Source organism: Pleurodeles waltl, chromosome 6 (assembly GCF_031143425.1).
Source record: "Pleurodeles waltl isolate 20211129_DDA chromosome 6, aPleWal1.hap1.20221129, whole genome shotgun sequence".
Classification (NCBI taxonomy): domain Eukaryota; kingdom Metazoa; phylum Chordata; class Amphibia; order Caudata; family Salamandridae; genus Pleurodeles; species Pleurodeles waltl.
The window spans coordinates 1,093,194,807-1,093,217,463 of NC_090445.1; the positions used below are offsets into that span (position 1 = coordinate 1,093,194,807).

General features: G+C 43.9%; 1 protein-coding gene across 1 annotated transcript in view; it reads left to right on the forward strand.

Moving 5' to 3' along the window:
- Positions 1–5,806: 5,806 nt before the first annotated feature.
- Positions 5,807–22,657, forward strand: part of PPIF (peptidylprolyl isomerase F) — a 45,952-nt gene continuing 29,101 nt past the window's right edge. Inside the window, exon 1 of the mRNA XM_069240184.1 lies at positions 5,807–6,154. Coding sequence (XP_069096285.1) covers positions 5,942–6,154 — 213 coding nt within the window. The 5' untranslated portion in view covers positions 5,807–5,941. The remainder of the gene's footprint in view (positions 6,155–22,657) is intronic.

Sequence of the window (22,657 nt, forward strand, 5' to 3'; positions counted from 1 at the left end):
CACGTCATTATCATAGAGACTGTACACCTATATAACCATACGAGGATAATGAACTTCGTCTTTCTTTGCTGCTGCTGCTTTGCGGTTGAGCTCGCGCCCGGCATTTCATGTTGGCACCTCATAGTGGAGCGGGAGCATTCTACGAGGCTTCGCCCATAGATATTTTTGGTCCTTCGGGACCCAGAGTACCGGCTATTTTTTAAAGGCGTGCGCGCGCGCACGCACACGCGCGCAACTGTTCCTGCTTGTTTCCCCCATTACCTTTCCTTTCAAAGGTTTTGGCGGGCTTTACGAGCAGAACGATCGCGCGCTAGAGGCATTCTGTCTCTCCCTCGTTCCTCTGTACAGCGTTTTGATCCCTGAGCCGTGTACTCTCCCAAATTAGATTCCTTTAAGGTATTTGAGCTCCCTGACGCCCTGGGACCTTCTGATAGGCCCAGGGTTTGAAAATTTTGCATAGGCTCTCCCTAGAGTGCTGCAGGCTGCTCCCTCCACGTTTTACAATCATATTGGTGCCCTTTAGCCTGCTGGGGTTTTGCACTCCCCCTGACTGTAGTCTTGGACTACCCTTGATTTCAGTTACTCAGAATGACTACTATAATATGGCCCACTCATTTTCATATGAGGAGAAGGAATATTTTGGGGAAGACGCCCATCTTTTGAAAAAATTTGGTGGGTGCCCTAGACAATAGCATTCAGCTATCTGTGAATAAGGCTCTGGCAAAAGACTTGGGACCCCTTACACAACATTTTGAGAGCTACGCTCGCCAGAAGGGATGGTTTCCTCCCATTACACCTGCCGAAGATGCCCAAAAAGACCAACCCTCTACCACTAAGGGCAAATCTAAAGCCAAAAAATGGGCTCATTCAGAACTTTTCGATAAGTTAACTGCCTCCATCCAGAACTAACATGTCTATAGCTCTTCCAAGTTACAGGAAGCTCAGGATTCAGACCAGTCATCTGATCAATCCTCCTTGAAGATCTCTTCAGACTCCGAATCTGACTCTGCTCGGAGCGAGCACCCTGGACCTAGTAAACGCAAGAGGTCAGACAAGGCTAAGAACCCTGCTCCTAAGGCTCCCCGAGTTCTTACCTTTAATCCAGAAGACACTGTCCACCCTCGATCCTACAACTGGACCCCTCCCCCTGAAGTATCTCTTTGCATGCAGGAACACATTAGAACTAGCTTCGACAAGTAGGTCAGGGCAAGACTTCAAGCGGAATGCCCTAGACCGGATTTGGATGGTAAGGTCACTGACACTCCTGATATTGACCCCACTATGGTTACATTTATGAAAAAGTAGGCAAAGGACCCCAAGAACGGTCTGGACCGAGCTTGGAGATCTTGTCAAGACAAACTTCTTGACCTCTCGGGCCCCCTAGCATGGAACTAGCATATGTATCTAAAGAATCGAACACCCCCATTGACCCTGATATTCTCGTGGGTTGGGCTCAACGATCTATTTGCCTCCTGGGTAATGCTAACATTGCGATCTCAACAGAAAGAAGACGCTCTATTTTGAAGTGCATTGATCCCCAGCTCAATGAACTGGCATCCTCTGAAGCAGGTCCGGTAGCCCAAGGTCTCCTCTTCGGTGCACCTTTCATTAAAGATTTATCTAAATTTGCAGCTACCTTTAATTCTATGGACAAGGCACAATTATCTCTAAAAAAGGTTTTCAGAGAGACTCTTTTTCGGAGGGCCGGACATATGCAGGGTTGCTCGTCAGGCTGTTCCTACTATCAAGGCCCCAGACGTGAATCCTCCACCCGTGGTCGGGGGTACTACAGAGACCAACAAGCGGATGCCACCTTCTACCTCTCGCGCCCCCATGGAGGGAGAACCCGCTTCCGCAAGAACTTCTACAAAGGACAAGGGTCCTCCCAAGATGCCTCGACTTCAGGTGAGACTCATTCCTTTCTCAGAAGTAATTCTTGGTGGCAGGGTCCAGAAATGTCTTTTAGAATGGAAGAATTTAACCAGGGACCCTTGGGATTGGAGACCAACCAGGGTTTCAAGCTGGAGTTTTATAAATCCCCTGTCCAAGGTTTTCGCCCTCCCCCTCCCCATTTTTCCCGTCTCGACCACGAGGTAATAAGCTCAGAGATTCGTTCTCTCCTCCAAAAAGGAGCTATTTGCCTTTCAAATCCCCACCCAAGAGGGTTTATCAGCCCCATCTTCCTTGTAGACAAGAAAGGTGGCGGTTCAAGATTGGTTCTAAATCTCAAAGACTTCAATGCCTGGATAGTCTACAGGCATTTCAAAATGGAGGGAATTCATCATCCTGCAAGAAGGAGATAGGATGGTTCGCCTAGATTTAAAGGACGCATACCTAAGCATTCCTATTTTTCCTCCCCATCGACGTTTTCTTCAATTTTTTTGGGATGAACCAATGCTTCGAGTTTTAGGTTCTCCCCTTTGGTCTTTGATCCGCTCCTTGGTGCTTTACCAAGGTGATGAGACCAGTACTGGGGGCCCTGCGCGGCCGGGGAGTTCGCCTGATTGTCTATCTCGACGATCTGATAATTATGGCCCAAGATCCAATAGTCCTTCAAAATCACTTGACTTGGACAATCAACCTTCTTCAGAATCTGGGTTTCTTGATCAATCAACCCAAATCTTGCCTCCTTCCCTCTCAACAGATGGAATTCTTTGGATTCCAAATAGACTCCGTGAAAACCCTTTTGATTCTCCCTCCCCAGAAGATTTGCAATATAAAGAAAGAGTTGCGTCTTCTTTTATCCAAACAGAGAGTGTCCTTGAGGAGCTTTGCCTGGATAGTAGGTCTTTTATCCTCCTCGATTCAGGATATTTTCCTGGGTCCCCTTCACTAAAGGGCCCTTCAGCGCCTCAAGATTTTACACCTTCAGAAAGGCCTCTTTTACTTAGACAAGGTTCCTCTATCATTGGAGGCCCAATCAGAGATATTGTGGTGGCTGAATCATATGGAAGCCTGGAATGACCGGGCAATATTCGGCTCCTCGCCGGATGTAGTTCTGGAGTCGGACGCCAGCAGATGGGGTTGGGGAGCTCGTTGCGGTTCTCTGACCACGGGAGAACGTTGGTCAGAGGAGGAACTTCAACTCCACATCAACTGTCTGGAACTGCTTGCCAGTTCCTTTGCGATACGAAGTCTGTCGCCCCTGAAGTCGGATTGTTGCATTCTTTTGAGAATGGACAACATATCTGCGGTCAGGTATGTGAACAAACTGGGTGGTACGAGGTCTCAGATTCTTGCTCAGGTTTCCAAAGAGTTTTGACAATTCTGTCTTCAGCACCACATCTCTGTAATTGCGGAACATCTTCCGGGAGTGAACAACACTGTGGCAGACTGTAACTCCAGATTCCTGCGGGACGGCAGCGACTGGAGACTCCTTCCAGAGTGTTTCTACATCTACACCAGTTGTGGGGTCTGTTTTCCATAGACCTGTTCGCCTTGAGACTGAACTGTAATCTCCCCCTATTTTACAGTTGGAGACCAGATCCGGAAGCAGCGGTCATGGATGCCTTCCTGCAGGACTGGTCCCTTCATCTTGGATTATGCCTTTCCCCGTTCAGCATGATCCCTCGAGTTCTGTCCCAGGTTCGCCGCCAGGGAGTGGGAATCTCCCTGGTGGCTCCCTTTTGGAGAGCGCAGGCCTGGTTTCCCCTAGTTCTGGAGTTATTGTGCGATTTTCCCCTTCTGATTCCACTGCAATACAATCTGTTGCTGTCGGGCAAGTTACAACTGGTAGCGTGGAAACTTTCCGGAGACAATGGCTCATGCCAGGCATCTCTGAACAAGCTTCAAACTTCATCCATCAGGTATGGTCATCCAGTACACATAAAAGCTATTCCTCCGCCTGGAAGCGATCGGTTCATTGGTGTGCGGAACGGGATTCAGATCCCTTTGAAGCGGATGTCAATCTCGTAGTTAATTTTCTAGCTTCCCTTGCAGCTTCAGGCCTAGCTTACAGATCTGCTAATAATTATAGATCTTCTATTTCGGCGGGTCACATTCCAGTCTCAGGTAAACCGATTGGTGAACACTTTGTAGTTTGCAAATTGATGAGAGGTATTTGTCTTGCCAAACCTCCTCTTCCTCGTTACTCGTCTCTTTGGGATGTTAACATAGTTCTTTCGTTTATTTCTTCTTGGCCCGATAATAGATTTTTGTCACGTAAACAACTTTCGGCCAAGCTCACATTACTTCTGTGTCTAATATCTTGTAAAAGAGTATCGGATGTTAGAGCTCTGGATCTAGCTGGAAGGATGTTTTCTCCCTCCAGAGTTTCCTTTGCTATTTTCAGACGCGTATCTCCTCAGTTTCCTATCCAGCCTTTCCTCATAACCCCAAACTTTGTGCAGTTCAGTGCTTAAAAGCTTATGAGGCGGCTACAAAGAGATCAGGAGAGACCCTGTAGGCCAACTTTTGATTGCTCTTCAAAAGCCTTTCAACCCTGTCTCGTCGGCTATTTTAGCAAGATGGATTAGATGGATTCTGGCTGAAGCTGGTATTGGAGTCTCCATCTTTGGAGCTCATTCTGTTCGCGGAACTATGGCTTCGAAATCATTCTCCTTGGGAGTTATGTTAGAAGATATTATGAGAGCAGCGGACTGGTCTGCTGAGTCGACATTCAAGACATTCTATTACAAACCCATTTCAGATATAGCATCAGTGGTGGTAAGTCAGCTTTGAACTAGCATAATCCGAAGCCTCCGGTCCTGAAATAGAATAAAAAAAATTCTAGCTGATGCGTCAAGAATTTTTAATTCTATTAAGGACAAGGGGGCGAGGATTATCCCACCCGGATTACAGGAATAAACTATAATTTAAGAGTTGAGTATTTCAATCTTTTTATATTTATAGTCCTGTTTATTGCATTCCCTCCCATTGCATATGTTTGGCTATGATATTGATTGCTATGATATTGCGGTAGCCTATGACTGGTTGTTTCTTTTTTCTTAGGTTTTGACCAGAAACAATGATGTTGTGGACACTTGCTGGATTTCTGAGACGTTTCTCTCCTGGATTTTGTTCTTTGTTAGCCTCCTGGTCCTTTGGATTTACCATTTTGGATCCTTTCCTTTATAGACTTTTTCTTGTTGACTTTATTGGTTCAGCATTCGCAAAAAAAGAGGAAGTTCATTATCCTCGTATGGTTATATAGGTGTACAGTCTCTATGATAATGACTTGATACATTGAATGTTGGGATATGTTTTGTTTTTGTGATACTCTCTTGTGATTGGCTAATGTTAATAATAAAGCATAGAAAGAGAAGCATAATCCTCGCCTCCGTGTCCTTAATAGAATTGAAAATTCTTGACATGTCAGCTAGAAAAATTTTTATTGTGGTTTTCTGATTCAGGTCTGCCTGTTCCTGAAAGCTGGGAAGCTTGTGATTTTAGCCATTATCAGGGGAAAAACCACAAGCCTTTTTCTGCAGCCCTTTTTTTTTTTTTAACTAAATTTTCGCTGTATTGTGGCTAATTTCTTGGTCTTCTTCGGGGGGGGGGGAACCCACAAACTCTGGGTACCTCTAGAAACCCCTAGGATGTCGGAAAAGAAGGACTCAAATTTGGCGTGTGTAGCTTATGTGGCCAAAAAGTTATGAGGGCCTAAGTGCGAACTGCCCCAAAAAGCCAAAAAAAGGCCTAGCACCTAAGGGCGAAAAGGCCTGGTAGCGAAGGGGTTAAAAGTTACTATACTTATACCGCCTCCAGGGGCTTGAGGTTTAAGTCTGACAGGGAGCCCGTGGCGGGGAGGAGCCTGCGGTTTGAACGTGTCCAGCCATGTGCTGCAGTACACACGGATAGATCCGGAAGTGATACACGGGAGGTGTGTGCACGCTGCAGTGCCCTGGGCAGATCTGACGGGTCCCCCGCCGCCTGTAGAGGTCACTGTGCCCGCCTAATAAAAGCGGCGACCGGTCGGTGCGCGCATAAGTCCGCTGGAGCCATGGTGCCACTTAGTCTTGCCCGCGCGCTGCTGCTGCCGCCCTGCAGGGCCCTCGCCACCCACGGGGCCCTCAGCCGCGGCTGCAGCCGGTACAGGGAGGGGACCAACGGCGGGGACAGCGACAGCGAAGCCGGGAGCGAGACACGCGGAAACCCCGTGGTGTTCATGGACGTGGAGGCCGACCAGCAGCCCCTGGGACGCATCACCTTCGAGGTAACCTGCTGAAAGCACCGACCCCCTCCAAGCCAGGCGCGGGTCCCTCGTAACCTGGGTTATTTAATTCTATGCATAACACGTAGAACCTTGAAATCAGTCGGCCTTTGGTAGATGGAGTCAGTGGCTGCAGCATATCACGAAAAGTCTTTCGTGGTTTTCGCAGCGGGGGTGAAAATAATTCTCACCTCGCACTCCGGGGAGAGGGTGTGTTGTTGGGGTCAGAGTTGCCGATGTTAGAGCCGGGCGAGCAGGTTCAAGTCCCGGCGTCGGCTCAGCATCCTGCTATTTTGGAGCCACTCAATCTCCCCTGCCTAAAAAAAATGAACGTGGCATTTTGTAATTGTAACTGGCTTTCGTGTGAAGTGCTTCGGTGCCCTTGGGCTGAGTTCGCGTTATGTAAAACTATAAACATAAAAGATGTACAGCGTGATAAGCTTATACTTAGACAGACACGAAACGATTTAGCACTACAAAGTAATTTGCAATGTATTTGCCGAGAGCATACGTCAGCTAATGTAAATATGTAAAACATTTTGGATTAACGTCAGTGAGACGTGTTTTTCCGACTATCCGGAACACTTGCGAAATAAATGTCCATCTTTTATTTTAAGATGAGTTCCTAGTTCACTGACGGCCGTTAGCAGAGTTTGGTGCCAGCCCACAGTTTTCTGGTTCAAAGGAGATTAACGCTTCGTTGTTGGTTTGCTTTTAGTTCAATCATGCCTCCTCTCCAACGCCCAAGACGTGCATTGTTTTAGCCCATAACGATTAAAAAAAAGAAAACAGGTGCCCCAAGCCAGTGTCACGCGACTATATCTATTTTAGTTAGGTAAGCTTTGACAGAATCTTTCTAAAATCGAAAAGAATGCCATCAATTGTAGGGACCTACACTCTGTTCCCATTTGTATTCAAAATGGATCTACGGCAGTGAGGGTCAGAATGTTGATTCAACCTAATGAGGTTGAAAACGTTCAAAGTTCCGTAGATGTCAACGGAACCATAAATGAGGTGGGGGTTTTCTTGTGTGTGTGTGTGTGTGTGTGTATGTTTATTTTGGTTTTTTTAATGCAAATTTCCTGCTATGTACTGTTACCGAATTGGTATCCGGGTTCTCTCTTTATTGAAAAATAACCATTGTCACAGCTTTCAGAATTGATTTGCATTAAGTTCAAGTCAGAATTGGGGGCTTCGGGGCAATTTTATAGGTGGAGAGCCAAGTAAGGTTGGGTGTCCTGGCTATCTGTTGGGCTTCGATTTTGTGCAAAACTATTCAGGTTTTAGAAGTGAGTACTGATTTTCACGTCTGATGTCACAAAAACAGGGTTGTGGAATGTAATTTATCTACTTGTCCACGGGAAAGGTTACTTCTTAAATATATATGTCCAGTTAAAAAAAAAAAAAAATATATATATATATATATACTTGTCCCTTTTGGGTCTGTGTAGTGCGGTGACAAATTACAGCGGCAATCTCATTATGTAATAGCTCTGAAAACAGCCTCTATGATTATGCCACAGTTACTATTATAGTAGGGCTTGAATAATTGCAATTTCAATCCCTACTATAGCAATTTCCTTATTTTGCCACTTTTCTGCAGATCTACATACTGGGACTGGAAGAAGCAGTAAGCAATAGTTCCAGGGCTGGAATGCCTTTGAGTCTGCAAACCTACTAACTTGCATGTTTTAAGGATTCTCACCAGCTCTTCTCTAATCCTTGTCCCATAGTGAGTAAAATTGGAAACGTACTCCTGACAATGGCAGCTATAGAAGTTCTTCCAGGGTCGGGGAAAAAAGCAGTGGGAGGGAAAGTGAACTTGTAAACGTTCAATAGATTTTCACATGACCAAACCTACATGCTCATATTTGCTTGTGCTAAAACACAGTTCACCAATATTTTCCAGAAGTACGATTTTCTGGTCTACTTCTTCAAGTTCTGGTGAATTCATGAAAGCCACTAATTCAAAGACATATACCATGAGTTTACCTTTGTAAATTTCTTTAAGAACTGGGTCCCTAATTAAGTCTAGCATTAACAAAGACAATTTGGTTTTATTAAACTTCTATTTCTCCATCTACCGGCTGGCTTTACTCTGAGTGATCGCATTCTGTTCTTCTACAAGGAGCATATTGGAACACAAAGTAGTTTTTTTTCTGTGCCAGGAGCTTCTGTGGCGTACCAAAAATGGAGGGACCCTACCCCCTCCAGACTCACTCGGGGCAGATGCCATGCTGCGGGGCCTTTGTTATGCCCCTGGTGTTAATATGTGCTTTCTGAGACCAAAAACTTATTTTTTATTTTTGCCAGTGTTCCTCACAAAGATGAGGGCCTGGCAGCTACCACAACAATAAAGTGTTACAAAAGCTATGTCAAAACAAGACACACATTGACGAAACCAAAAGACTCAAGAAAATGTCACAACGGTTGCCTTTGCCGGTGCTTGTTTTATTTTCATGCTTCTCATAATCTTGTTGAAAATGGTTACACTGATTTTTCCATTTGGAATATTTTTGGGGGAATACTAGCAGGCATCAATACATTTGACTAAATTACATTTCAAAGATATAGCACCTAAGGTTTCATAGTAGTGAAACGTTTTTTTCCTACTTGCATTTTTTTATGAACCTTTTATTTTGAGGGCAAAGAATCATCACTCTTGCTTACAAGCGTGTGCAAACATTTGCATCCAATCAGACCATTCTGGGAGCATTATACTAAAAAACTTTTCAAATGTGTGTACACTTTTATTTTTTACTGGAACCATTGTCAGTAGTGCACTGTGACCTTAAAATGTTTATTTACAGCGCTCACCCCAATAATGAAAGCCTTTCGTGAGTGAGCCATAAATAAAAGTTAAAACAGCATTAACATATGGACACACATATTGCCTCACCTGCAGTTACCCTCTCTGTAAACTGGCAGCCAAAGTGTTTGTGCTGCAGGGGGTTGGGCCTACTTGTCCCAAGGACCAAATAAACATGAAAACTTGTTGCCCTTGACCCCAAACAATATGTCCCAGGCATCGGGCTATAGGAATTCCACATTCCTGCAAAAAGTGGTCACACTTCGTTTTTTGATGCTTGCAAAAAGTGACAAATGCTACCACTGTGCTGTATGTAGTTAAAACTCCTAAAGTAAATGCATACAATTTAGAAGTAAGAAAGTGCATTGAAAATGCCACCTATAATGATTAACACTTGTCTCCCATTGTGAAGGTAATATTAAGCACCCAGAAACTACCATTAATTACCTCAGACAGTGCAGATGTGTGCATGAAAGAGGATTCATACTGAGTCCAAAACACATCTATTTGGCACCATTATGGGTTTGCTTTTTAATTATGTTAATATGTTCTGCAGTCTTGCTGTCCAATGCTTGTTATTTGAGCACAATTCATAAAAACTAACCATTAAGTGTATAAATCATGAATGTAGTTTCTCAAAATTAAAAGGTATGAATCCCTCCATGTTAGTTTACTTTATCTCCACGCTACACCTTGGCACAGGCATATCAGAGGAACATATGGCCAGGGCAACAAAATAAAAGTAGCTACCCCTTAGTGAATCATAACTGAAAAAGTGTGCCTGCATTTGCAAATCGGGGCAGTTTTTAATTTGTAAAGACAGACTGTATAGATGTGTTGGAAGGTATGGGAGGCTCTGCATTTGTCCTGGCTGGAGGGAATGTGCGTTAATATTGGGGAAATTAACAGTAAAAAGCAAAGCCACCATACCATAAACAGGCCCACAAATAGCCAAAAAATGGCGCACACATTCTGACCTGCCACAGCAGCCCTTCTTGCACTGACCCACTGCCCTGTAGGTCAGTGTGACCATGCATACGGCCACAGAATCAGACAGTTATAGGTGGGTTTCTAAATAACCTTTTTTAATTGAAGGGTTCTAAATGAAATCTAGCAGGCATTGAGAAGAAAGCTCAGGTCGCATATGTCACTCTGAACTAGGTTTGCAAACGTTTCCAGAAAGAAATACTGCCCATTTGCTCACGTTTTTAGATTCTGCAAAGGCCCAGACATGGCACCTAAATAGAACTTTATAGAAAATTGTCTATATTAATTTTTAATATGGCTTTTCTGTCTTTTACTTTTTTTTTTAATTATTAGCCAGGGATCATTAAGAGACCATTAGAGCACATTTCAAGGTGCTTTCTCATGTTCACTGTTTAATATTCTACTTAGCAGGTTCTTGAACCACTCTTTCATTAACATTGATTTTTGACGTACGACCAGGCAGCTCCCACGAAGTTCTGACTCCTCCAAGCTATCAGAGGTGTATGGCTTGGCAAGATGAAGTCCTTTACCGAGATGTAGTGAATGTCTGCACATCAGCAGATATTTCCATGCTAAACCGTTCTTGAAACGAGTTTAGTTTGGAAAGAAAGCAGTGCCCGCAGCATCATCACTGTAATATTATGTTTGAGATGCCAAAGAAGCAGAGACCTCTTTGAGAAGAACCTCAGAAAATGGAAGGATTCGTTAGTTGACTTGATACATATTCCCTCCAGAGACTGCTCCCTAATATGAATCAGGGTCAGTAACATATCTCTACCTAACTTTTGCATGCACAAAGACTTATCTATCTTCTTCTTGGGTTTATTACTCTTGAAAGTGACCGTGCAGGACACCCCTCAACCCCATACGACCTCACTAGGAGTGGCTGATCTAAACAAGCCATATCTAAACCTTTCTATTAATTTTGTTGCTGTAGTGCGTTATTCACCATTATTCAAGAAATTCACCGGTGGACTGACAGGTCCCAATTTGACCATCCAGCGTATCAAATGTATTCAGATCAAAATAACGAGCCTCTAATACATCTTGAATGGCCCCCTCCTGAGAACTTGAAGACCTCACATTTAAAACTCTGATTACCCTAAAAGGTTTGCTTCATCATTCCTGTTAAGAGGGAACCATAATGGTTCAGAAGGCTTTCAAACCTCCGATTAAATGGTGTTAAGGTAAAGATGAGTAAACACTACATCCAAACAGCTCCTTTCACTGGGTAACCCAGTGAATTTGCACCCTTCAAAAATCACTCTACCAATACTTTGATCACCTTTCTCCATGCCTCACCTATCCCAGATAGCACCGAGCCTATCCCAGAGCCCCATGCTTCAGACTCATTCCTAGATTTCCTGAAGTATTTCCTGCCACCTATTTCCACGCAGTGAGTTTAGTATTTTTGCCAGAGAGGCAATCTTGCGACTAACTTATCAAAAGATGCAGAAACTATTGGCTTTTTGGTTTTCAGTGGGGGTGACATCAGAAGTGCTATACAAATCTTGAAGATGGCACAGAGGGACATCAGCTGATTGGATGTTTACTTAGCTGGAAATTCTGAACTCCCTAGGGCCTAGTGAATCATGTTTTGATCTGTGCGCTGAATTGCATATTACCAGTGGTGAGTGACCATTGCAAGATGGCAAACAGCAGCTGAGTAGGCTTTGCAATTTATAGTGCTGCTGACTGAAATTTCACGCACATATTTTTGGTGTGTTTGTTATTTTGGCACTATTGTTCCATATAAGGAAACCAAGTGTTTCTTTTGACCTCTTCAAATGACAGCATAGCCTGGGGAAAAGATAGCGGCTGATTACTTTCAGTTTTGATAAAGTTAGGGGCGTGGAGGAAAGAAATGTCTGATTCTGGGACCTTTTAGCGTGGGCCAGAAAGTTTAGATTGCCCTTTCCTTTTCAAATAATGCATTTATATACTTTTTTTTTTTTTTACTGTTTATTTTTGTTGCTTGGTTAAAGGTGCTCTTGTCATAAAGCTATTTTTTTTAAGAGAATACATTTTGCTTTAGGGAATAGGTAAAAATCAGTTTTGACAGTAATTTATCTTTTATGTTGCATTAGTGACATACTTTCAGGACATGTGAGTGACAGTGATCGAGTACGATAGTAGGAGGGCGAGCACACGAGTATGGAAAGTTTCTATTGCAACGCTTGCGTTTCAATGCTGTGTTCTGTTGAGGGACTTGCTTGAGTCATGCCCTCCGAATAAGAATCCTCAAACTGCATGTCAACCCCATACCCTGCCCTCTGTCCACATACCCAGGGCTCTTCGCCCTGCCCACATCAAGCGGAGTTGCTCCCACTGTCATGACACGAATACTGTTTTTGTATGTGCTTGAAGCACTTGCGATCTTCTCTTCTTCCATTATCTGAGACATTGGCAATGATCTAACTACCTAAATGTGAGTGTGTATGTACTTCACTGTTAAGCAGCCTGGCTTTATTTAAAGGGGCGAGATATATATATGTATATGTATATGTATATGTATGTTTTTGTTTTTGTTTTTTATAGCACTTCTCAAGATTTACTACTGACGGATTACTTTACAAAATAGCTTGTTGGATCTTGCTGTTGGCCTGAGCACGGGGAAAAGAGCAATAAAGTATGAATAGAGATGCTCGGGCTCATGAGTGAAGGTGCTGCTCTACTAGTCAGTTCCTAAGTCGGCATCTCTGGCCGTTGCTGCTCATCCTCTCGCCGACTGATGGCCTTGACCTCAACACACTAGGTGATATAAAGAATAAAAAGTTATTTGTCCTTAAAACATTGAAATAAACCTTCGCCCTAAACACTGAATATGTGTAATTTGTCATATCTTAGTCGAACATACTCTTGAATTGAACACCGAGAGGTAATATTTTCCCAATTGCATGAAACCTGGGACCAGCTCTTCAAAAATGTACGCAATAACACTACATCAAATACAGTGCCGACTAGCAATTGCTGGAAAAAACTAGACTTCTGGAAGTGCTTACTGAATTACTCTTCCATGCATGCAATGGATGAGAACACTCGGGCGCTAAACTAGGGGAAGGAGAAGCACATCTCTCATTCACAGATTTCACGATACTTACAAAAGTGGTAGTGGATACCCATAAAATGTAGTAGGGCAATCAATAACCGCTATAGATTACAACTGCCCGAGCCGTATTAAAACCCACTTGTGCACCTTCTGTGATACTGCCCCCAGGTAAAAGATTTTTTTTGTAGTGAATATGGAGGGGATGGCGCAGTAGGTATGTTCCAAGACATGGAGAAATAGGGAATAAACCCATGATCATCTAGCATGCAGAGATTGGTAGCTGCTGCCACGATGATGGCAAAACAATGCGCTTAACACATGCCGAATCACAAGTTGGCCCTTCTTTCATGCCTGGCTATTGGAACTGTCCAATATAGCTACCTACAACAGATGAGTGCGTTGGAGGTTCAATCAGCAAGGCTTGATTCGCAGAAATAGTGTAGTTTGATGGCACTGCCTCAGCAAGCAACTAAAATGCATACTGCTCACCTCTTTAGCATGCCTTTTCTTCACAACTACATCTGCGGCAAAAGCAGGCACACAGGTAACATTTCCAATAGCACTGCATGACCCGTGCCTAATGCCAGGCGAATCAGTGCCAAAGACCAACCAGTTCACAGAATGTCGCAGAGAACACCACACCCTCATAGCCAGATGTATGCAGCTCTATATCCACTTACGAGAACTTGTTTTTTAGTCACCTCAGCATGTGACTGCATGTACAACGTGCTCTGCATGTTTGACAATTGCCATCTGAATTCTATCTCCGCCCAAGCCAAGCACGGCCACTCAGTTTGGTGGAAGAGGCCACACTAGAAGCAGGCACTTGTTAAGTGAATACGTGTAACATAGGGTTAAGATACGTTGACGCTGGCTTTGAACAAAGAGGTGAAGGGGAAGAAAGAGCTGCCAACAAGCTTGTGGCCCTGGAGCAATATGGCATTCAAGACAGTTATTTTTGCTGAAAAATATGAAAGCATGATGCCTCTTGGTGCGCTTGGTCTAGATGTGTGATAGGATAGGACTGGAAGATCATTTTGTAATAGAAATAATGAGGAAAGTGTTAATGTAGCAAGCGTGAGGGGAGGATGGAGCCTGCTACACCATGAAGGGCCATGCAGTGGAAAGGGGCTGCCTCCAGCCAGTCATCTGCTCCAGTGGAAATGGTTAGCAGTGATGGAGGAATTTACCAAGCCCCTGAGTGATGGTGAGTAGGGGCCAAAGGCAGGGTAAGTGATTGTAATGGAAACTGCACCATTTCATTCACCAGGCTTAAAAGATGCCCCAGTGCCTCATGTTAGAGGGTCCAATTCCTCAGAAGTAGTGAAATACCCTTAGAAAAATTACTGGGATAGTGGCTTCAAATCACAAGATTTCAACTGGCAAAAATACGAATATTTCAAGAGGGAAAACTCATCAAAAGAGAAAGTTATAAAATAAAACATCTCAACCGAACTCTGCAGATACATCTGTGTGTCAAGAGTAGCTGGCAAATCCCGCACAGACTGCCTCACTCGCTTGGCTTCAAATCCCAGGCGATCTCCTGTACTCAATCGGACGTCTTTTTGTCCCTTTCCCTTCGGGCACTGACGACTGACTTTGGTATTTGATCTTGCAGACAGACCTATTACGGCTTTCACATCTTCTTGCAAGCCGTCCCTAGTCAATCTTTTAAGTCAAGTCACGAGTATCTTTCAGCCACAAATTATCAACAAGATTGCAGATGTCGCTGCAGTGTGCAGAACTGCCAGCCTGGCTAGCAATACGGCTCTCCCACGTTTAAGACTTGAATTTGTTTACAGAGAAACAGAAAATACAACTGGAGACTGGCTGCTCAAGGTCCCCTCCAAGTCGGACAGTAATAGGGCGAGATAACGATCCACGAGTTTTCATCTCTTCCCATGTATTGGCCATTCCAAGTTACCAGGCTGTAACGAATAATACTTTGAACTCTGCAACACGAATCTCAACACCTGTAAGAATTCTTTCGCAGTGCTCCGGCCCAGAAGAGGGCCCGAGTCACTGAGCTCACATAACTATTTCTCCTTGTTAATTGTTGTACTGAGGCCTGCTGAGCAGATAGATACGATCTTTCAGTGTTGTCACTGCCAAAGTTGTCTTCCAGTGCATCTACTAATAGATAGTGCCGCGCAAACGCGAGCAGGCTTGTTTCTAGCTTGTCCTCAGGGCCCCAGATAAAGTTTGAGGTGAGGAGTATTACTTCTTGCTTTTGGGAAGTGAGAGTAAAGTATTTTCTTGAAGAGTTAAAAATAGATATTTAAATTCGTGCCATATGTACTTTAGAAATCGAGCGGAAAAATACACAATTTGAAACTTTGTATGACTTCTTGCTGTTCTGCTTCATTTCATTGTAGATTAAAATTCATCAAAATTAACTTTTCACTTTTCAAAGCTGGTCTTCTGATAACGACACTATATATAAGTGTGGCTTTCGCTGGGTGGCATGCCTCTGATATGGAGTGTCAACAGGGCACTGTGGATGGATGTTGAAATATTAGTCTGTGTACCCAGCGCTTGCTTTTTTTCCCCACTGCTGGCAGTATTTGTATGCTCAGAGACCAAAACAGGCTGGGGCACTTTTGCCATTGTGTGCCTCACTGACCACAGTATATTGTGGCCACATTCTGAATACAGGCAGGCTGCTTTAGTAGAGAGAACTATTGAAAGGCAGGCAATTGCCTTTCGTTACTTATTTGCAGGCAGGCTTTAACCCTGCAGTGACCAGTTGCTATGGTTCAGGCCTGCCAATTAATGGCAATAGATCAAGGCTGAGACTTTGCCAAAAATTGTTATGAAAAAAACACACATTCGACCTAACCTGTTGGCTCTGAATGAACAAGCTGTCTCGTGTAACTCTGTGCCACTGACTGTCCGAAATTCTGGTAAATTATTTCATGTGCCAACATTGCCATGTGGCAAACACTGCTGGAGTCCTGTTTAGACCAATTGGTTCTGTAAACACGGAGGTCAAGGAGCCACAGTTCTGCCCATATGTCAATCAAGGACTGACCCCAAATCCAGTTCAGGCCACTGTGGCAAGGACTTTAAACTCAAATGTTCCGTTAGTTACACACCGTTTTGTTCATTAACTGCTTCTAATGTGGGTGTATGAATTCTAATTTGCGAAGTCAGACCTGCCTCAAAAAAATCAACCATGGTTTTTGTGTTCATTGGTATTGAATGGAAGGTCTGTAGAGGAGACTGCATCTTGAATGAGCGAATCCTGGCCCACTTTTATGGTTCGAATCTCTAAAAACTAAAGTACTCAACTGATTCTTGTTCAGTTCCTATAGAATGATGAACCTGTAACCCTCTATCTGAGCGCTTGTTTCTTATAACTGCAGAGCGTTGATATTTAGTTACATTTTGAAATCATGGCTATCGTTTAGCATAGTATGTGCTTTTTTTTTTTTTCTGTCTGTATAGAGGAAGTAGATCGATCCATACGTAGTCTTGTTGTGCAGACCAAGTGCTTCTGTTGCTTTGTATGTATAGCAAACTACCTGTTGTGGCATATCTGTGATCTATACAAGCGCATCTATTTCCATTTTGGAAATGTAGCAAGTTCATGACTAAACACCAGTAATGCGCCTGACATTTTCATTGAAGGGCCAAGAGAATGTTGCTAACACCACTGCATGCTCCAAAACCCATGTTCCAAAGGAAGAAGGAAATCTTTCTCTTGCATTGATGCAGAAAAGTGCGGAGTTTAGATGTCTGGAGTGCCTATCGTAATTTCTCTGGGCCTGAGTGGTTATAACAACCCCACCAAAAGTAATGAATCTTTCATTCTGTCAGATGCCAATTCTGAAGCTACACGATAATGCTGTGTTCAAGGGAGTACGTTTTCAGCTCTGTTCTTCATTTAAAGAAAAAAAAAATTCCACTTCTCCAAACTGACCTCTGTGTACAGCTGAGACTATTACATACGTAGTTGTGCCTCAATACTCCTCGATAGTCCACAGGAGTGTAAAATCCGGTGTCTGTCTGAAGCTCAACAAAAAACAGACACATGAAGCCAGCTCTAAAAGTGTTCAAATTATTCCAGAATGGAGGGTCCCATTTAAGTTGGTTGGCATCATGCAGAAGATCCACAGAGGGAAAGATTACAACTACTTGCATTCATTGGCCAATTAGTTCCAAAGCAGGCATCTAGGTTACTCTGGAACCTATGCCCCTTCAAATGGCTGAGACACGAAGCTAGATGCTTGGGAGTCCAAGACCCTAGGGTTAAGACTTCCTGAGCCTAAAACTGAGATACGAATCCAGGCACAACCTTTTCTGGAAACCTTTCTGAACACTTAAAGCTTACTTACAAGCATTACAGAAAATGGATTGTAGTGAGGAACATCTAGGTAACCTCTTCAATGATCAGAACATGACTGCTCAGAGCATACGTTCCTTTGTCCAGACTGTGAGCTTTAGCTATTCAAAGGGGACCGGAGTTGCTGTACAAAACTTATAGATGAATAGATATCCTTTTTGTTTCTGTGATTCTTAGGTGGGTGTTGCCACATGATTGGGGGGGGGGGGGGGGAATAATTCTGTTACCTGGTTTATTAAATGATTTAACTAATAAATGTATAACCATAAGATTTGTATATACTTTGTCATATGTAAATGTAGGAACAAGAGGACCAAGCCAGCAGTGCAACACCACAAATTGAAAAATTTTAGTTGGCAGACACCGGTTGTCCAGCAGTAGCAAATTAATAGTTTAGAAGAAATCTAGAGAAGTTACATTTGTGCATGGTTTTACTTTCCTGTTTGCATGTCTAGCACTTACTACGTTGCTGACCCAAGATTGGCCTTGGCATATATGGTAAGATTCCCCATCAAGATGCCAGATTGGCAGCATATTAGTTTGAAGGTACTATTAATCAGTGTAGTCTTAACCTGAGACCCAAACTTTTTTTCTTCCAGTCAAATGCAAGCTAGGGCTGTTGCACCTTGAACTGCAAACGTTGCAGCTGGTATGGAAGCAACATGGAGTGTAGGATATATCCATTGTCAGTATTTATATTTATTAAAACTCTTCTGATGAATGTTGTTGGAAATAAAAAGGGGAGATGGTTGAGCTGTGGAAGCTTGAAAATGAGCAATGAATTACTAAGCTGATTGTAAGGTCGATTAGAACAGCAGAGGTTTTTTTCAGTTCTTATGTACAATGTTAAGTGACCAGTGAGGACTGTCAGCAGATGATGATGGGGACCAAGCAGCATTCCCTCTGATTGGGGTGGTGTTAAACATAAAAGCCTCATAGCCTTTCCCTCGGAATCGCTAGCACACTGTGCTGTAAATTCTCCTGCTAATCAGCAATGGCCCCATGTTTCATCAGCACACTAGTGAAAGCCAAGCCTATGCTCCATCAGTTTGTTTATGAGAGACCAAAGTTAAATCTTAAATCGCAGTTGATGGAGCAACAGCAGGGAATGTTGTTGTCGTAATCTACAGCAGACATGAGAGGTGATTAATGGTCTCCAGTCAGAACTTCTAAATTTGATCCTATAAGAACAGCCCAAACAACTACAGGGTTGCTTCTGCAAATCTTTTGCAGTAGAAGCTAAGTACTCAAACATGCTCGCCCACACAGAAGCAAAAGTTGCTGCTAGACCCAACAACGATAATTCTCTCATATGTATTTGTTTTTAAAATGAATACATCTTTTTTAAAAAAATCAATAACCTAATTAAAATATTGTCACAATACAGTTGGAAAAAACAACGAAACTCTACTTGAAAACACCAGTAGTGAGAAACTCAGTTTCTTAGTTTAACAAGTAATGTAATCAAGAAGTGCTTATTCTGCGTAATACTTCTGATCATGTCATGTTGGTGTCTTGGTGAAGATTTGAATGTATTATTCCAGGTTTGGTCTCATTTAGGTATGTCACTAGAAGCACTCCGTGGCACGGGAGCAGTTAAGAACATGTGCTCCTGAGTTACTCTGCTGCCGGTGTTACTATCTGACTTCTCATCTCACATACTTTCTAATCGATTCACCGAGAGTGCAGACTCCCTCCACATCTGGGTTGTCCTTACCTAAATGTCTTGGATTTTACTGCAGATTCTAAACTTTGCCCTTCGGGAAGGTTGCACATTTATTTAGACTGTGAAAATCCTCACCCCCAAGGCCACACTTTTTTCAAATATTTTTGAGGATTAATTTTCCTTCAGGGACTTTTTTGCAAGGGAATTCTCATAAACGTTGCTGTATATCCAGCATATTCATTTTCACAGGATTTTTTTACTTTTATATGCTAAAGTTTCTAGGCAGTTTGAAATTTTGAGTACTCCATAAAGTTCACTGGGGAAGAAACGTGATTACCGTTTTATTTAACTGTTCTGGGACCTTCATTCACTGCTGCACAACACTGTATACCTCGTGAGTTTTCTTCTCATTGCATGAAAGGGAGGAAAACCGGTGTACACAGAGGAAAGGTTTCTGCCTATGTTTGAATCTGTTTTTACATGGTTAAAAACAGTCCTAATGTTGGTATGGACTGAAGCTGCACGCTATGCACCACAGCCTTTTCCCACAGAAAGGGACACTGGGTGGTAGTGTGTTAGCCTTTAAATGTTTCGTCATCTCCACTGGTGATCCTTTAATTTAACTCCAAAGAGTGAAAGACCCCGTCTGCCTATTCTGGATTCAAACTTGCAGCCGTGCATTACGAGCCGATCCAGGCAAGGTGTGTTCCATCCTGTTGAACATACCACTGGTGTGGTTAGAACTCTTCAAAGCCACTGCCATTCGCCGAAATGTGTGGTATTGCCCTGCCCTACCCCCAGTCAACTGTGGCATGCCATTCCAAGTCACCAGCATTCTGCGTTTAGCTCAAATGTGTTAATCGCTTCTGGAAAATAGAGGTGAGCGGGCAATGCTAGTTGCTCCCAGGAGGGTGGAATGACCAGAGGGTATATTCACTATGCGTTTCTGGCCACTGTGTTGCACCCATTTTGACTCTTAAGTGCTGAGAGAACCTAGATCGAGTGGCTTTGCAAGACAAAACCACCTGGCAACAGTTGTTTTTATGATTTTAATTTCTTAACCAATAGGAAATAAGTCCTTCATTGCACATTATCCCATTCCATTGTATTTGTGTCTATGATGCTTCATTCAAAATATAAAGGGTGGCCAACTGGAACTCTGTGTGACACCACCCCTGTTTAGGTACCCAGGGCATGGGGTACTATGGGTAAGCCCCTGAGGGCAGCAGTGCGAATTGTGCCGCCATCAAGAGCTATGCATCCAGGTGCACCCATCGCTGCCATAGCAGGCTGAGTATCCTGATACAAACTCAATATGGCACACTCTCTGTGTGCCCTGTCCACCCTACACTGCATATGTTATGGGTAAGTCACTCCTCTAGCAGGCCTTCCAGACCTAAGGCAGGGTGGACCGTACTATATGTGAGGACATAATTGCATGAGCAATATGCCCCCACTGTGTCCTTGCCAAACCTGGGACATAGTGAGTGAACAGAGCAGCCATTTTAATCTATGTGCTGGACAGTGGTCAGTGTGAGTTTCACAACTACATAATGGCTACTCTGAACCCTGGGTTGTTTATCAAACAACTCAGAATAATAAATCCAAACTGGTACCAGTACTGGATTTATTATAAAATGTACCCAGGGGTCACCTTGGAGGTGTCCCCTGCAAAAAACAACTATCCTGGCATGGTTGCGGACTGGTTCCAGCAAGCCTTCCACATCCAGACAGCCAATACACAAACCCCGGGGAGAGACCTGCATCTCTGGTTTGTGAAACAGAGCCCTTCCTGGGTGGAGGAGCTAACTCCCCCCTCCCTCAGGAATGTGCACTGCCCTGGCAGTGAGCTTCAAAGGGCTACTGCCCTTAAAACTCAGCCTGCTGCTAGCAGCAGATGGCCTCCCCCTTTGCAAACCCCCACTCTTGGAGGGAGCAAAGGTGGGAAACCACACAGAGGGTAGGAGGAGTGGCCTCACCTAGCCTGCACCACCCCTAATGGGCTTGCAGGTGAAGTGGACCCTTCATTTCATTTTTCTCCATCTTGGAATAGAGGAAAATAGGCAATCAGGTTTAGGGAAGTGACCCTTGCCACAGGAAGTGGTTACTGTAGTGGGTGTAGCCACCCAAGGGTAAGTGTCCCAGTGTACACTACCAGGTTTCCCTTCAAACGCCCTCTAAATTCAGTATTTAGTGGGCTCCCCTAGACCAAGAATTTTAGATTTGAAAAGGATCCCCAGAAGAAAGGAAGACCAGCACCAAAGAACCCGCCAGGACAAAAACAGAGGACCTGCTGCACCAGAAGAGATACCAAGACCCTTGCTTGCTTCACCAGAGTCCCAACAATCGCGACTGTGGAGGAGTTGGACACCGGACCGACCCCAAGAAACCCAGGGGACATCCAGGCTTCAAGGATCACCCCAGATCTCCCTCCTGAGTGGAGGCACCACTCAAGAAAAGCAAGAAACCTACAAAGGACAACAAACCAGTGAGGGTCCTTTCACTGAATCGCTGATATCTCCATGACCGGAAGTCACAGCCGGATCCGACGACACACAGATGACCACCCCGAAGTGCCCCACAACTGTGCCAAGTTTGGTGGCACTGCGCCCTCTAGTAGCCGAGATACAGCAATAACCTGGGTATGGGTCAGCTGGCGTTGGACCAGTGGAAAACAAGCTCACCAGGGCTGAAAAAAGGATCAGGAGGAAGCCCCAGTTGAGGGACTTCAGGAACACCCAGGACCTCCGACCAGACTGCCCCCACCCCCCTTTTGTCCTGTAAGTCGTCCATAAAGACACTCTCCTCCAGCTGCAGTGTACTCCGTTGCACACAGCATCCAAGACCTCAAACGCCCTGCACATGGCCGCCCTGGGCCTTGCATCGCAGGATCTGCTGTGTGCCCCGGGTCCCTGACCCCTTGCGACCTCGGTAGCCCAAGGGGACCCCAAGGCTCCATCTTTAAAACTGCAAATGAGCTCCTTCTCCAAGTGGCCCCTCCAGGTTGCCTTGTGCCTGTGCCAAGAACCTCTCCAACGCTGTTCCCGCCGGAACTGGGTGTTGCCCGAGACTCTCCAGCTGACAGTGTGCCCACCGACTGCTGCAACCACCCTGCAAAAGAAGAGACTGGTAACTCTACTGTGCATTCATTATAATTTTTTTTTTTTTTTTTTTAATGCATTTTTAAAAGTGACTGCCTATTGATTCCAATGGTGCGGAATTACACACAGAAAGACTAAGTTTTGCTGAAACGTTAAAAAGTCATAACTTGAAAAGTACTTAATGTATTCTAAAGATCTGGGTCTTAAAATTTTATATAAAAGTCTGAAGTATTTTTGTAAATTCTAGTCTGGAGTTATTCATTGAGAGTTTGTGGTACATGATTGGATTTGTGAGTAGAGCAAATACTTGGCACACCTCCTGGATTAGCCTAACTGCTTGACCAGCTACCTTTTAAAAATTGGAGCATTAGGTGGTCTAATTTTTACCTCTGGAAACCAATGTGTGGTTGACTGATCCCTCTGCATAGTGTACTCGCCAGCATCCAACACTCTGTGGATGTTATAGTATTGCTAGATCAATGCCTTTTCTGCACACTCTTAAACCGTCAATCCTGTCTACCTACAACTTGGTCTTCACTATCACATTCA